This window comes from Chiloscyllium plagiosum, unplaced genomic scaffold (assembly GCF_037043375.1).
Source record: "Chiloscyllium plagiosum isolate Xiang-an unplaced genomic scaffold, Cpla_swu_hap1 HiC_scaffold_32, whole genome shotgun sequence".
Lineage (NCBI taxonomy): Eukaryota > Metazoa > Chordata > Chondrichthyes > Orectolobiformes > Hemiscylliidae > Chiloscyllium > Chiloscyllium plagiosum.
The window spans coordinates 25,550,628-25,567,357 of record NW_028270170.1 but is presented as its reverse complement, the minus strand read 5'-3'; the positions used below and the strand labels follow the sequence as shown (position 1 = coordinate 25,567,357).

The 16,730-nt window shown below is 41.0% G+C and overlaps 1 protein-coding gene and 1 long non-coding RNA gene across 5 annotated transcripts in view; one reads left to right on the top strand and one right to left on the bottom strand.

Annotated features, from left to right (window-relative positions):
- The window catches only part of LOC122539940 (uncharacterized), a 68,830-nt gene that overhangs the window by 49,578 nt on the left and 2,522 nt on the right, over positions 1-16,730 (bottom strand). The gene's annotated exons all lie outside the window — the stretch shown is intronic.
- Positions 9,220-16,571, top strand: LOC122539939 (homeobox protein DLX-6). Its single transcript, XM_043675138.2, has 3 exons — positions 9,220-9,839; positions 10,572-10,765; positions 14,010-16,571. The coding sequence occupies exons 1-3, from the start codon at positions 9,539-9,541 to the stop codon at positions 14,259-14,261; spliced, it is 747 nt and encodes a 248-aa protein (XP_043531073.1). The 5' UTR covers positions 9,220-9,538; the 3' UTR covers positions 14,262-16,571.

Genomic DNA, 16,730 nt, shown 5'->3' with positions numbered 1-16,730 from the left:
ATTCGGAGGCGGGAATCTGAAGTTGAAATATTGTGTTTAGTTGTGTGTAGGTTACAAAATGAAAATGGACCGATGTGTTCCATTATTTTGGGAGGTGCAAGTGCTACACTTGATCCTACAAAAATAAGCAGCCCGGCCGAGGAGGGATACTCATCAATCATCCAACGTTAACACAGTGAATGTACATTTCGTGCTGGTTTTGCTTGTTTGTCTGTGGCAGGGACCTTGACTTAAATAGGCTCCCCCTTATTATATCGACTGAACTGCGGACCAGAACAGACGTGTGCGAAAATATTTCTTTCCGAATTGGCACAATTAATCTGCTCCCCCTTTCTTTCCAGAGTCACCGAGAGGTGCAAAAACATTGAAAGGAGGGCCCAACTTGACCTCTAATTGCGCGTTCGAGTCTAGATAGCTTTTTTGTGCTTTATTATACTGATCAAAGTTTTTTTATTATTTTGGCCGATTCTGTTATGCACAAGATTTTGGTGAACTTGATTGCTTTCCTATATTCATGTTCCCATTTGCACTGTACGTAATTCATCAAAGAACCACATTTTTTAAATGTTTATTGATCACATTACGTGCCCATTTCCAAAAATAAATCACCAGTTACACTGGTTATAATCCGTCTGCAGCGGGATCGACATAGACATAGTTAGGCCATCGAACTGACGGAGCATTTTACAATAAATAATTGAACCAGCGAAGACTTATCTGTGATCACCAACTGTAACTAACCCATTTAAGCCATTTTTACCTCATGTTGAGATTACAGATGATGGAAGTGGCACCAATCCCGTACACTAACGACCAGTCAGCGATTGTCACAAGTGTACGTGAGATTTAATTATGCTTTTTTGAAAAAAAGAAAGGTTTCTAAAATCATTGAAGACCAACAAAGACGGAAAATGATTGGGACCTTAAACAATGAGAGAGAGGCTGAACGCCATTCAGTAGTAAGAAAGCACAACCTATACAGTGTTCTGATCTGCCCCTTATATTAATGGCACTTCCACTTACTTAATGATACACCCCATCCAATTTATGAACAGAATTATATTGGAGGAGAGGATGAGTGTATGAAAGGTATCAAGAGCAATATGTTGAAAAGTTAACATTTAATTGCAGAGCACGCAAGAGCTGACTCCAGCATTAATTAGGATCGACTACTTGTTGGTCATGGCATATGAATTAATTCACATTGGTCACAGCAGTGAGTGTACCCGGGCCTTTCTCCCGCGAATTCGGTTTGAATCGCCGATCTTCTCGGCCACTTATGCAGCTGTCAAGGCGACTGGGTCATTTCACCTCCTCAAGCGATAAATGGCGGGAGCGGAGTGGTTCTGAAACCAGGGATTGGAGTGGGGGTGGAAATGGTGGTGAATGAACAACCGCAGGATTACTGCCCTTCCTGTCCTCACTTAGCTTGCTGCAAATTCTTTCCAAACCTGCAAGCTTAAACACATCTCGTGGTTATGTGATAGTTGGCCACTCTCCAGTACCACAAGTGGAATAGACAGAGCACTGACTTTCCAAAGTCAGCAGCGGAACGCAAACATGTTCATTTTTATTTGCGAAGAGGCGCGAGAGCGCGCTCATTTAGCAGAGGACGCTCTGTTGTGTTTAGATCCTTTTGCACGAATTGGAACGCGAATTTGATTATATGTTTGCTTATGGGCTGTTATTTGTAAACTGCAGATCAAAAGTGCTGATTAGGAGGTGAACAATACATTAATGTTAATAATACGTTAAGGTTAACAAAACCATTGTGAGCGCTCCGTTATTTGAAGTAGAAAATTAAACATTAAATAATAATATGATTTGCTGAACAGCAATGTTTGTGGTCTTTTGGTGTACGGCTCGTGTTCGGTGTAATTAAAAACACAAATTAAGGTTTTAAAATTTGGTGTGACGAAATTACCAACAGAAAACTCAAGTGATGAGACAGTAACGCAATCTGATGTTAAACAGCTTAGTTGTGACTCTGTACATAGGTTCTGTGCGGAGATGTAACAAAGCGATTATCTGTGCATCCATCTCGGCGCATTTTTTTAATGAATTGCGAACCAGCGCAGGCCAAACCTGTCTCACAAGATGGGGAGCGTTATGCCAATTGAATTTTGAAGAGCTTCGTAAATGTTTTAATCATTGGAAGTGCAGCTGCTCTCTGTTTACTGCTGAGAAAGAGCTCAAACCGATCCAGTCGCGATTATAGTCATTTTTGTGCCCATCAGAAAATGTTAATTGTAGCTGAGAAACACTGGCGAAATTCGAAGCATCAGAGATGGAGAATTGGGAGGGAATTAATTTGAAAAGTGCACCCGGATCCACATGTCTCCCAATCCCACTTCTCCACCACCCACTCCCCCTCCCCCCCCCCCCTCCCCACTTCCCAATCCGCCAATTCCCCTCCTCCCTGCACTCCCCCCAAAAACCAGCGACTTGCAAGTTCACCAATCGGTGGTTGTGTGGAATCGTCAGACCGGGACAGTTTCTATTCTGCTGGTGTTAAAACTCCGCTGAACTAAGTGATGCCAATTGAAAACTGACAGCAATTCACCGTCCCAAATCACCAATAAGAACTCTAATTAAATTTGTTGTTTCGTTTACAAGCGAAGACTAGGCTAATGATTCGAATAATTGGATTCTATTTGTCAAATTCCAATTTGTGTTTTCCGCTATACTCGAGAGAAAAGTCCCCAATGGTTTCGGATGTGATTCTGTGATGAACAAACATTGCCACCCAAACCAGTTTAAGCCTTTGGCTTCTACTTTGTCTTTTAGCTGGCCAGTCAAGTGACTGGGCCGGTCACCTGCACAAGTCAGTCTCCCATTCCTCCTTCAACTGTAGAAAATCGACATTTTAGATAAATCTGTGTGCGCAGCATTCGTTCATTTTAAACAGTCTGCCCACCGTGTCTTAGAAGCCCAGTGTCCAGTTATTAGATTTGGCAATGCATACGTCCAGAGCTTTTAAAAACGCCGTGGGAACTCATTCTAACGGATGTTTGCGGTTTTAGGTTTACAAAAATTAAAGTCTGCATTTTACAATGAGCAGTTGGTGAGTTTTGTCCATGTGTGCAATTGACCCACGTTATCATTCCCATTTGATAGATTTAAATGGTAAGCTCATTTAGTTGTAAAGTATTATCGATAAAGTGCAAGCAACTAAAAGCGACAATCTTTAACCAAGATTTAGTTTTGAGACAACTTAATTATTTGCGGCAAACGCGTAACTTTGTCGAGGTAGATGGGCATCCGTAAAGTCCTGTTTTCGTGTTAGTTCGTGTTGTGTTCTTTGTAGGCAACACAGCTCAAACGTACACTGCCTAAGGAGTGCACTGCTACAAAGCCAAACACGGAAGAAACGTTTACAGTTAGAAGAAAGCGGCTGCTCTGCATTTTCCCCCTGTGTCATTATAGTTAAACTCAGTAATTTTCCTTAAGCCAAGGTTGCCCACTTTAACTTGACTCTGGCAATAGAAACCATATTTATCTTGATTAAAGAGCAGTATCTGGTTTTGTGAATTTTGAGAACCCGCTCTTGTCCAATAACAATATCCAGTTTTCTTCAGTGGATCTGAATGGGGCATTTATTATTTATGCCCATCTCACACCATGCTTGTTGGTCTTGTTTTTAAAACGTATTAATTCGTTTCGAAGTCGTGCAGTGGGGGTGTTGAGACGCCTGGATGTCTGCTCTGACGTTCCCATGTCTAGTTATTAAAGCTTCTCTCCTTCTATTACTGCACATTGAAGCCTCAACCTCCAATGCATGGCTCCAGGGCTCGCCTTTGTTCTTGCTTTATCCATAATTATAGCTCTTAAAAGAGGGTACCTTTCCTTTTCTCGGTGCTTCACCGTGTTATGACAACCACTTTGAATTGTCACCAAATGATTTACGTTTTGCCCTGCACGATTTGCGTTTAAAACTTATGCTTTGCAAGCCTAAGTATTTATTCTTTTTTTTAAAAGGCAAATACACAAGTAAATACAAGTGGAATGTGTTTTAACTTCTAGTAAGAAAACATTGCCTTTATCTTTTGCTTTCATGCTGTAATGTGAATTTGCATTTGTTTTGGAAAAGCATGTATGTGGGGAATTCTTGAATGTTATTCCATGTATTTGTTCTGGTCTCATTCCTTGCTGAAAGCATCTGTGTTATCCGACTTGATTACATGTTCTTCACTATAACGCAGATGTGTGTTAAAGTTAGATTGAAATGCCGACTTGATAACTTGGTTAAAAGCAGTCGGCGTAGATCAGCAAGTGTGACTTAATCGTCCCCACAACGCTGCTTTCAAACCAAGTTTGCGAGCGATTGTACATGTATCTCCAAGTTAGGGTGTGCTACTGACTTGCCATTAGCGAGTCTTATTCGTGAGAGGCACTTGCAGCAATTGTTACCAAGTCCAGCGATATTAACTTTTCCTATTGGTTTGCCTTTTCAAAAAAAACTCTCACCCTGACTTCTGCCAGAACAGCTCTTAAAGTAAAAGCTGACCTTTCTGGAATATACTTATTTTATTATCACTGAGTTTACAGGCCCCGTGAACACTTTTCGCCATTCAATTCTCGTTTCAAACTTTGTTGCGTTCTTCAAGTTACAGTATTCAGGGACTGGACTTCTTTTTAAGGGGACCTGGAATTCTGTTTTATTTATATCTTAATAAGCTCGTAGTTAGTCGCCAAAATTATGCCTTTCTTCTGCTAGATGTAGATATTGTCCAACAACTAAACAAAGAAAATGTCTGTTTTTATATATAAACACCCCCAATGTATGTTTAATTTGGATAGAATCAATTGTTTCCATAATATTCGTTTGCTTTTACCTGAACACGGGTTTTGTATTTAAAACGACAAGAAAGCCAAAAATAAAGTGGAACCATTCTACATGGTTCAAAATTAAGCCTAATAATTGCAGCTAGTTTAATTTTGTATCAGAAATGGATTTTAGAATCAATTCAACATTAGACTCCCAACATCATTCTATTCCATCACACGTGCACAACGAGCAGGAGAGTTGTTGCTTATGTCGCTTTTTGAAGGGCACGCGTAAGGAAATGGCTTAATTATCATATTTATTTCTGCATTTGGTGCTTTAGACTGTGCAGAGGGGTATTCAGTCTAATAATCTTAGGCAAAAGCTGCAATGCCGTAACTCGAGTGTTGGCTGAAACAAATAAATTCTCAATGCAAAGAACATAACTGTTCAGTAGGAATTACTTCCTATTTGAAAAGGTCCCTCCATGATGATCAAGAACTCCGTCCAGACTGTAGTTGTGAGGTGGGTTAGAGCAGTAGAGTTTTGCTATCTGTTTTTTTTTTAGCTCTTTAAGTGAACAGATTTTGTTTTGCCAAAACTGGACAGAGTTCAACAATTTGTTTTTCTTTAAATTCCAATAATGAACTTTTCGCAAAGCTCCTAAAATAGCTGATGGATACACACCTTTACTTCCACAGTCTTTGGACGACGTGTTTACACAACACTATTCATTATTTGGAAACTTGTTCCTTATCGTCAGGACACGAGTGGATCACAGACAGCATCTGGGTACAACGGAGGTATAGGAATTTTCACAACTTGTGTAAACCAAACAGGTTTTAGGGAATGTTGCAACGTGTGAAATACACCGAACTTCTTTGAAGGCAGAATAACATGGGTTTGTGCACGGTGGAATGGCAAAAGGTGAGGAGTACCATTTCTCAAGTTGTATGCATGAAAATTACAAACGTAAGGGTTGGGTTAAGACCTTCCAGATAACTGCCTGTGCCTGTTTTGCTAAGTGAACTCTATTCCCCTATCAGAATAACTGTCGCCGATTTTTCCATCAGTTTAAAATTTGCTGGCGGTTGTTCAGTCTAAATTACTAATTCTTCCAATCCATTGAAATGCAACACAACAGTGCTTACTTGAACCCCGGATTCAACATACACAAAGGCAAAATACTGGGGTTGCTGGAAATCTGAAATAAAATCAGGGGAAAATGATGAAAAGGCTGGGTAGGTTTGCTGTGGCATCTCTGGTGAACCGTACCAAAGACAAGTCGTAAACTTTAAACATGAACCCGGTTTCCCTCTCCACGGAGTGCGACCAGACCTGCTGAGTATTGCAACATTAATTGGAAATACACCCCTCCACATCCTCCCCCCCCCCCCCCCCCCGGATTAAACATGTGCAACCGCAGATCACACACCTCCAGATGGGAACTCAAACAGGAATATCAGAGGCTCCGCAATGCACTTGTTAAGTGCTAACATTTAACTAAGACTCCTGAACCTTTGCGTAGACTGGTTTAGAAGGTGACGCGTGGTACATACAAAGTAGCAAAGTGTCTAACTCCAAATGCATTTATGAACGGGCTCTAAACGAACAAGTCCAAGCCTTGCCCCAAAGAACATCGATGTACTGTTTAGGCAAGTTAACAGTTTCTTCTCAACACACAGTCTTTGCTGCATTTTAATTCACAGAGCAACACCATTGCAAATTCCCCGCATCCTATTGTACTTAAGCTAAAAATGTCGCTGGTCTTCACGCTACTGATATTATAACAAAATGCAGAAAATCCTGGAGAAATTCAGCAGGTACATTTCGAGTCTAGTATGACTCTTGCTCAGAACACCGAAATGATGGTATATTTATAATTCGTGTTTCCCAATCAATTAGCTTCCAATTTGGAATAATATTCCAGTCTTCGCAATTCGCCTCGAACTGATGAGTTAAAAGCCTTATATTTAATTTTTTTAAAATAAAAGCAAGCAAAATCGCGAAAATTACCCCCAATTTCCGCAGACTGGTTGCACCTGTTATATAATTAACTATTTAATAGCCCGCTTCTCTCTTTTGTGAGTGAGAATCTTTTCTCTGCCTGGCTTTGAATGCCCGTTCTTGGTGCATTTGGAAAGCTGCAAATCATCTGCTCAGCGGGAGAAAGCAAACGGAGCGAACGGGCCGGGAGTTTTACAATGAGGGCTTATTCATGCTGCACAGATCGGCAGTAATTACGGGCCGTTAGAAGGCAAAAAAAAAGTTAAATACTGACTACACCCCGCAGAGTTCTTTTATTTAAAAAAAAGCCATTTAAAAACAGTACTGGAACAAAGTATACATATAAAGGCAACACGCTTCAAGACAAGATGGTCGAGGAGTGGGTGGGGAGGTGGGGGAGGCGACAGGGAAAGGTTTCGGTTCATAGACCCCTTGTCAACATTCACCTCCACAGACCGCTACATGCTTGAGATTTCGGCAAAACCAGCCGATATTTGAACAGGGGAAAACGAGGATTTTAATCGTAACGGGAAGCCCTCTGTGGGTGCATTGCCTGCATCTGCCCTTAAGACTTAAAAAAAAATCTCAAATTATTAGGAAAGAATAACTTAGAATCTTGAAGTTTAGCTTCAAGCTTTATCATGGTTACCTCCACCCCAATCTCCAACGTTTAATGCTGAGTTGGGAAAGAGATATGACAGTTATTTAAATGGGCCACGTGTCGGTAGATACTAGATTTTCAAGAGGATGGGGGTTCTCCGATTGTATTTACCAAACAGTTTGGGAATCAGTAATTCGATGTCGCATTGTTTTCTTTTCAGACTTTTTTTTGTAAAAAAAAAGCCGACAAATAAATGGAATTCAGCAGCGGACTTTTTTTTTGGATCTCTTAAAGATCGGTTGAACGTTTCTTTTTGTACAGTTCCCAGACCGTCGGAAGATCGGATTTCTTTCTCGCGTGTTCCGTTCCAAGGAGCAAACAAATAAAAGCTCAGGCCCTCCACATGCTTTCCAGCATCTTTGAAACCTCCGGTAGGTGAGGCGGAAGCTCAGGTAGCGCTTTCACGCATTTCTCAGCCGTCAGCCGAAACTGTCACATCCCTTCTCATCATCTCCCACAGACACGTCTGTCTAAAAAAAAGTTTTATTTGTTTTTTTCCCCAATAACTCTTTGACAATTCGTTCACCCTCTGTGCAAAAGTCGTTGAAAATTGTCTCTCTCTACACACACACACATATATACATATACAAACCTACCCCAACCCGTCGTCACCTTGACAGCTAGTTATAATCAAATTGATCCAAAAAATACATCCGAGCAGTGATCCGCAAATCACCCGTTAATTTAATGATACGCCAGAAGCGAACTGAACGTAGCGGTGACAGAGAGGAGAGAGGACAAGAACAATGTACAGAAATTAGTAAACGATCTTCACTTGTTAAAACGAAGTTCCGGGAACTTGTCCCACCTACATTCACCAAGATTGAATCAAATGATCATTGCGAGCTTTGACTCTGACGGGACAAATACCTGGTGTGGCCGAGACACGAGGCTGCAAGGACGGCAGTGACAGCGCCAGACAATTCGCCGCTTTGCGACAGGACTAAAGATATTTATAGTTGAAGTGGGTATCACATGAGAATGTCATTTACATCGGTGCATTGATTAACAGATAGCGGAAGAGACCAGGTATAATTAAGGGACAATATGTAAGGTATTTGTCCTAAATTGCACTTTAAAAATGCAACTTCTTTGCTCCTTTTCCTCCTACCCTGAAGTTTTTTTATAACGTGATGGAACAGATAGACTAGAGGCCGAAGGAACCCACAGCTACAAATAAATGCCATTGCCATCACGGCGGTACACTTTGTTTCGAGATCATTTTCATCCATTTTTTAAAAAGAAAGCATCCTGCCTCTCTAGTTAGGTTGCAGTTATGTTGTATTTGAAACATAAACTTTCAGAACGTGGCGGCATCTACACGGTTTTCCTATCTACTGTTGTATTCCCACCTCCAGTCTCTGCTTCCCAACCACCCACACCTCCCCCCCCCCAAAAAAACATTCCTTGTTTTACTGCGCCCTGCTCACTTTGTTTCAAACTCAACCTCGAGTCGCGGTTCCTGAGCTACGCATCTGTTGGCGGCTGGGGAGTTTGTTTGTTTATCAGGTTCTGTCACCACCCACACCCACCAACACCACCCCTCTATGTTCACCTCCCTCCCCCACCCACCACCCCAAACTCAGCTCCCCACCCAAAGGATACATAGTGGCTGCCGCGCACAGGACAATTTCCTCGCATGTTTGTGTGTGTGTGTGAGAGAGAGAGAGAGAGACTGTCGGTTATCTGGGACGGACGGGGCTGCTAGTTGCTGAAGCTGGAGCGCTCTCATTAACCGAGTCCTAATTAAAGTTAATTAGGATCGCCGCCGGCGAGGTGATGTAATACGCCCGTCGTCCAATCACACGGCAGGAGACAGCCAATTGGATACGTTGGCATATCAGATCCATATGCATGAAGCAGCCATGCAAATCCAGAAGTTTTCCTGAATTTCACGGGGAATTCTCTCAACTTAAACCCCTGTTTTTTTTTTCGACTCAGCCGTCAAGCGGGAAATTCGCCTCTGCTCGGGAAAATCGAGGGGGAAGACGCCTGGATTTGGTTTTGGCGAGCGGCCCCTGGGTCAGTTTCATGTGGCGCGTCAATTCCTTGTCAATTTCCTGCACGCTGGTAATTCCTAGTCAGTCCCGTGCACTTCCTCGTTAATGATGACTATGACCGCGATGGCTGACGGTCTGCTAGCACCAGACTCATCCAAGTCGGCCTTTCTGGAGTTTGGTCATCCCGCTCAGCAGTCATCCCCTGGCATGTCCCATGGACACTACCCGGTGCACGGCCTGCACTCCAGCGGACACTCCCAACACGATGGCTCCTATTCCGGCGCCTCTTCCTACGGCAGATCGCTGGGTTACCCGTACCCGAGCTCAGTTAGCAACCACGCACCCAATCCGTACATGCCCTACCAGAACAGCAGCACTTTGGGCCACACCAGGTTAGAGGACTCAGGTAAGGACGCGGGCTCCGGCCACCGACTTCAAACTTACTGAGTAAAGAAAGCAGTGTGTCCGATCGCTTTCCCCTGTGGTTTCTGTCGCCACGCTGCAACTCAAAGCCTTTTTGGAGAGAGTGCGCTGCCGAGATTTGAGAGGCCTCGCTGATGAAATTATTTATTATGTTCATTAAACGAAAAGTAATTGCGGTCTTTAAATAGACAATCGCAAGTGGACAGAACTAATGCTGGGAAATCAGAAGCTGTGTACAACTCTCCTGTTCCCTGTCCAAATAGTCACATTCACGGACCAGCGCTACAGCTAAAATGATCTATTGTTTGCCGAGAGATCCACTTTGACCAGGCTTTTTGTAGAAGTGTATTATCACATTGAGCGGTCGGGGCAAATATTCCCGACTTGGAAGACAACGCACGCAAATGCTGCTTTTGTGTGTGCGGTAGAGTCAGCTCCGAATGAGGGAGAAAGCCACAGACATCAGAACTGAGTTTCTGCAGCGCATCCAGCACCTAACTTCGGTTCAAAGCATTACTTTCTTTCTCTCTCTCTCTCTCTCTCTCCGGTTATCACTCGCATTGTTAAACTTCCGTCTTTAATGGGATCATCCATTCACGGCATGTAAATTTGATATACTTTTTTTTGAGAGGCGGGTGGTTGTTGTTGTGGAGAGCAGATCGTGTTGTAGAACTGATATTCCCTAAAATTACATTCTTTCCACTTTCACTCCAAGAGCACGAGAAATCGACTGTAATCGAAAACGGGGAAATACGATTGAACGGCAAAGGGAAAAAAATCAGAAAGCCAAGGACCATTTACTCGAGTCTGCAACTACAAGCCCTGAATCACCGCTTCCAACAGACACAGTATTTGGCACTACCAGAGAGAGCAGAATTAGCAGCTTCTCTGGGACTCACACAGACACAGGTAGGGTACTAGGCAGAACCAAGTCTCCCCTCTGTAGGGGTAAAAAGTCCATTTTCTTTTTTTTTGTTGATTTATTTTAAAGCACTGTCTTGTTTGTTATTGGGGAAAATCAAACAGGCCATCCGTGTACAAACATAACCCCGTCTGTCAAACACAGATCAAATGTAAAGAAACATTTTCACCCCTCTCTGTTGGTAAAGGGGATGGAATTCGTCCAATTAGAATTATGAGTGATGAACTAAATGTTAAAAAAGAAACAGCAATAAACAAGGCTCGCTGGGAATCCTTGGACGGTTCACCCGAGATCCGAACACATTTAAAGCTATAAGGGCGCTGGAATGTGTGCAGAAATTCCCACCTCAGATTCACTAAATGACAATGTGTGTGGTAGAGATGCAAGAAGATGTAGCGTGGACTGAAACATGTGTCCCCCCCCCCCCCCCCCCCCCAACTTTCAACAAAACGGCACGGGATCTAATTACAGCACTGTATGTGCACGATGCCGTTTTAGAGAAATTCTGTTTTTTGTCTAATTTCTAGAGGGTGTGGCGTTGGAAAATCCTGTGTTATGTAAAAAGCCTCTGTCGCTTCAACGGCACAGATTTTATTTTGTGTGGGGAGGGATGTTGCAAAATAAAACGCTCATCGTTTACGCGCCAACTTTATCGCGAAAGGTTTTTCTTTCATAAAACGGGATGCATGTTAACAACTATTCTCCAGGAACTTGAAACATTTGTTTTGTGATTGGTAGTTCAGGGCGGAATAGTGCTTCTCCAGCGGCTACATCACTGCTGCGCCTTCCTTTTTACTATCACTTCCCCAGGTTTTAAAAATGCTACATTCACCTATCCAAAATGGCCGTCTGCGATGAAAAGATAACCATTTCCAATTCTCCGAATTTATTCCAGTGCATTAGATAAATCCACACTGCAGGGATTCACAAAAGACGCGTTGCTTCCTCCACACAACTAAAATCATCACTTGTTTAAAGACCCTCAATAAACCAGCCCATTGTGTCATGCTGCCTTCAGGCTTGTAAAAATACAACAGGCTATCCATACATAATTGAAGTATCAACGATAATTTCCACAGTGATCAGCTTCACATAGACCAACCCCCTCCCAATTTTCTTCTGGTGCTATTAATTGGATTTTTTTTTAAAAAAAAGCAAACTGTATATATGTAAAAGGAAATTTCTAAACAAACTGAAAGAGTCCTCTGCTTCACGTTATTCATCCTACTGCAGCAAAACTAATTTATTTCCGCATTCGGCAGTTTCAGTATTTCAGATGTTTTCAGTTTGTTCCTGTAAATCGCACAGTCAAAGTGTACTTTGCTTGACGACCCTCTCCAGTTTGGACAGGCCACAAACAATTATCCAGAACTATTATTGGAAAGACAGTTCAAACATGTATGGAACAAAATCTCGCAAACACCACATTGTTAAAATATACATGTCTCAGTGAGGGGGGAAGCAGTTTACCTCGGAAAATGTAGATTTTGCGGAGAATTAACCTGCATTGCTACAGTCCCTTCTTGCCAAACGAATGTTATTTGATTCAATTGTCTAAGTGTTTGTTTCAATTATTGCTGCATTATTTCTTTAAAATGTCATAAGGATTTGGCGACAGCCTTTTGTTTTAGCTCTTAAATTGCTACAACAAATTTAGCGGACTTTCAAAACCCTTTATTTAGAACAATTGAAGGAATGATAGTTTGCACACACATAAGAAAACTGACGCCCTCCAAATTCTGAGCAATTGTTCTGGGTGCTTGTTCTCTGCTCGATTTTTGTTGTTGTTGTTGTCCTGTGGACAATTTACCCAAATAGCAGTAGAGCAGTTAAAGCAGGCAGGTAACGTGTTAGCGAGCGACACTTCGATATTTGGATTGTGTCTGAACTAGAAATGCTCGCTATATAATCGCCAGGTAGTTCTACACTGGAACATCTTAGAAACAACGTCTTTATCCGGTTTACGTAAAATGAAAGTTCAAATAATCTATACTTTTTAAAATGCAGATTAGCTACAGATCCCACGGCCTACATGAAGGCACCGATTTTTTGGGCTAAAACAATTAATAATTGGACGCTTGATAGATTAGTATAAAATAATTTGTAACCAAAGTTGTAATTTTTGTGGATTTGTAACGCTGATTAAATGTTCAGAGATATTGCATTAATCTGTTGACTTTTTTGTGTCACTTTCTTCTCCCTGAAGTGTTGGAGCAAGGGGAAAACAGACAGTAGTCTCCTATAGCTTTTTTTTTACACTTTAATCTTGCCTGAGGAACTAGGGTCTGCATCAAGTCGTTTTGCATTGGCAAAAGACTTGAAAACCTCGTAATAAGCAAGGACATGGGATTTTCAATGCAAATTAAATTGCCATGAGCCAAATTCCTAAAATGCCACAGGTGCTCTGTCTCTAAAAAGATACCTTTAACTTCAAGTTAAACCGTGACATCTTTACTAAGGAAGCAACACTTTTTTTAGATGAAAAATTATTATCTATAATCAAATTCTACGAAAAAAAATGTGAATGCTCGTCTTTATTATGGTCTGTAGGGCAATTGAAATTACCAGACGTTATGACTTATTACCGTCAATCTCTAGCTTTTTGATCCTACTTTTACTTGAGCTACGTTATATAAATTCCTAAATGGTTTTTAAAGAAACTGCTCTTTAGTGGACAGTGGCATCTCATCTTGATTTGCGTTTAAAACCGCCTGGGCAGTCTGTTAGCGTGTGTTTTATTTGTACATTCCCATTGAAACCTTTCACAACGACGTCATCTGAATCTTTAATATGCATATACCGTACTCAATTGCGCTCAATTGCTTTTGGAGCTTCTAAATGTGAGTAGATAATTATTTACTCACGGCCTTTTTTTAAGAGCAGTCTGTATGTTCGGGCAACAATGGTTTGACAAGATCATTGGGAACGGCTGCAGTAGCTATAGTCTTGTGTATATAACACATTAATCATTTATAAGTATTAACAAACGTGAAACTAGTTTGTTTTTACAAAAAAAAACCTTAACATATTAAAAGCTAAATGGGAGTCCTTTTGGGGGTGTTTTGGCTAGATGACTTGTGAATGGACAAACACGTAGACAATCGATTTTTATTGATTTTAAATAAAACATTGGACTGGCTTGCATTCGGCAAAAGCCCAAAAGCGCCGGGTTAGCACATTAGCTTCGCAGTACGGTAAAATGTGATGCGTTTGTTTTTCATTTAATTTCAGGTGAAAATCTGGTTTCAGAATAAGCGCTCCAAATACAAGAAATTGATGAAACACAGTTCCAATGTGCAAGAAGGCGACCACCTGCCCACCTCCGCTGCTTTGTCTCCATGTTCGCCCAATATCCCACCAGTCTGGGACGTTCCCATGCCAAATAAGGGCTCCACTATGCCACCGAACAGCTACATTAACAGTTTTGGGTCATGGTACCCGCCGCCCCACCAGGACACCATGCCAAGACCCCAGATGATGTGATTGACCCAGAGTAGCATCATTCCCACAAACTTCTTAAAAACACTCAAAACAGTGTCACATGATTTGAAGTAGTCTTATGGACGAGAAAAGACGACTGAATCGACATAACAATGACTATATGCTTTCAGTCGTATCTAAACAGGTTTGTTCCAGAAATACAATGAGTATATAGAGTCAAACTCCTCTAATGAGTGCAATACACAGCTGTAGAATGTTTGTAATTCTATTGGAGTAGTTTGATGCATCTATAATCTACGTTGTGAATTACAAAAAAAAACTGATTTTATATCTGTTCTATTAAACTCAATTTTAGTGTTTTGACAAAATAAAACTTTTTTTTTACTCCAGGATGCAAATCCTTCTTAGTTGGGCAAATGCATGGGCTGTATTTCAAAGCGTTTACGGATAAACTAATCCAATCCCTTCTTTGGGCTTGTACCATATCAGCTTTCTTTTTTGTGTATTTTTATTTAATTACCGTAATTCAAGCTTGAAGCATGAATGTGTCATTTGCCATATATGGCTTCAGTCAGATCGAGCTGCGAACACCTGGTTAATTGAAGAATATGCGGCAGGAATATTCAGGGTTGGGAGATCTGTTTAATGTGAAGTGAATTTGGTAAATGCACATTTACAATCACAAAACCGGAATGGTTCAGCAAGTTTGGAAATTCGCGATGGATTTCAACAGTGCAGGCTTTGATTGTTGATCAGAAATTCCCTTGAATTTCTGGAAAAAAATCAATACCTCAAACAATAACCGTTTTCAAGATCCTGGAGGAAATATTCTATCTTTCCAATGTTTCCTGTATTGTTTAAGACAGTAAACGTTTGATATGCACTGTATATAATTGAACTGGGCCACTCTAAGCTCCTATTTCCATTGAGATCTCCAATTTGTGGAACTGCTTTGGGCAGTAGTTCAGCCATGTTCAAATCTTTCAAGGGTTAACTAACTGGAGGCGGAAAACTCTGGGCTGACTCGTTCCCACCGTTTGCAAAAGGGTTTTCAACAGGGTGCATGCACTCTGTGCCCATCCCTCTAGTCTCTCAACAGCAAACAATGCTGTTCACAATGAACGTGTTTTTTTTTAAATTTGAAATACAGCCTATGTTGTGACATTAAAAAGCAAGCAATATGAAGGTAAACGATTTCTTGGAGAGCAGACAGCGAGGGAACATTACGTGTGTATATATTGTTTAATTAGTTGTAAATAGTGCATATGTATTATGTCTCATTATTCTAAGTGAAACCCGTGTTAACGCGATCAATCGAACCAATTTGGATAAATATGGCTACCCAATTTAATAGTACGTTTCTCAGGATTATAGAAACCGAAGCGTGTTAGCATTTTTTAAAAAAAAAAGCAATGCCGACTTAACTGTGGATTTAACTGTAATTATGTGTAAAGGAAAGACACAAGGTTTGCATGTAATTGATCAAACTATTCCATTCATTGCACATCCCGTCACAGTTTCTCGCTTCAATTTCCTTTGGGGTCAAACATAAAGAGGAACCTCGATACAATTTAAAATATATAAATATATAAAATGTATGCGGCCATGTTAAAAAGTGGAGGAAACGTGACTTTTTTTTTGCATGACCACATTTTGGATTCGCCAAGAACTGGTGCATTTCTGGAAATGTTGTTACTTGTCTTCATGATTAAAAAAAAAACCTGGACTTTTAAAATTAACCTGTGGTTTTCAGTGTGGTCACCAAGGATCGTGCCTCTGTATTTCTCACAACTGACAGAAGAATTCCTTGATATTGTGGAAAATTTGGTTTGAACAAAAAAAAAATCGCAATTTGTCTGTGATTCTTGATTTTGAAACCTTAATGTGTTAATAACTGAGACATCTTTTCCCCTTTAAACTAATTATACATCCTGGGATGAGATAGTTGTAATGGGGGAGATTTATTTTCTATTATAGAAGGGCACGTCCTATTAAAAAGGTCCTAACAGAGAGAGAAAAATAAAGTTAGTTCTTGTCGTATGAGGAATAATTGTAGATAATAACATGTCTTTCCAATGTGCAGTATATGTGTTGTCTGTTAAATGATTCCGGCGGCTGTACATCATCTTGTACTCCCTGTGGCCAGTCGATGTTATCACCAACGATCAGTATACATTCTCAACGCCCCAACATGTACCGTCAGTTGCACTTTTGACATTAATATTTTATCTTGATTTTCATTGCCATTCATCCTGATCAATCCTTCAATATATGCACCTAGATGACAGTTATTTAGTTTTCCGCTGTTTTAACCCCCTCCTTCCTTAAAGTAATAAAATGGTGCCAACGTCGAATCAGCAATGCGTGTGCCTTTCAATGTCTGCAGTACGTCAGCGGAGGCCGATCCAAAATCTGTGCTAATTCTGTTCTCAGTAACAATGTTCACTGCAGGGGAATAGCACCTTTTGTACCAGGGCCGTGTTTTAGCCTCTCTCCCCGATATGTTACTAA

Coding starts and splice junctions, on each gene's coding strand:
- LOC122539939 (XM_043675138.2), top strand. CDS start 9,539: ATGATGACTATGACCGCGATGGCTGACGGTCTGCTAGCACCAGACTCA. Junction 9,840..10,571: donor CACCAGGTTAGAGGACTCAG/GTAAGGACGCGG, acceptor TTTCACTCCAAG/AGCACGAGAAATCGACTGTA. Junction 10,766..14,009: donor TGGGACTCACACAGACACAG/GTAGGGTACTAG, acceptor ATTTAATTTCAG/GTGAAAATCTGGTTTCAGAA.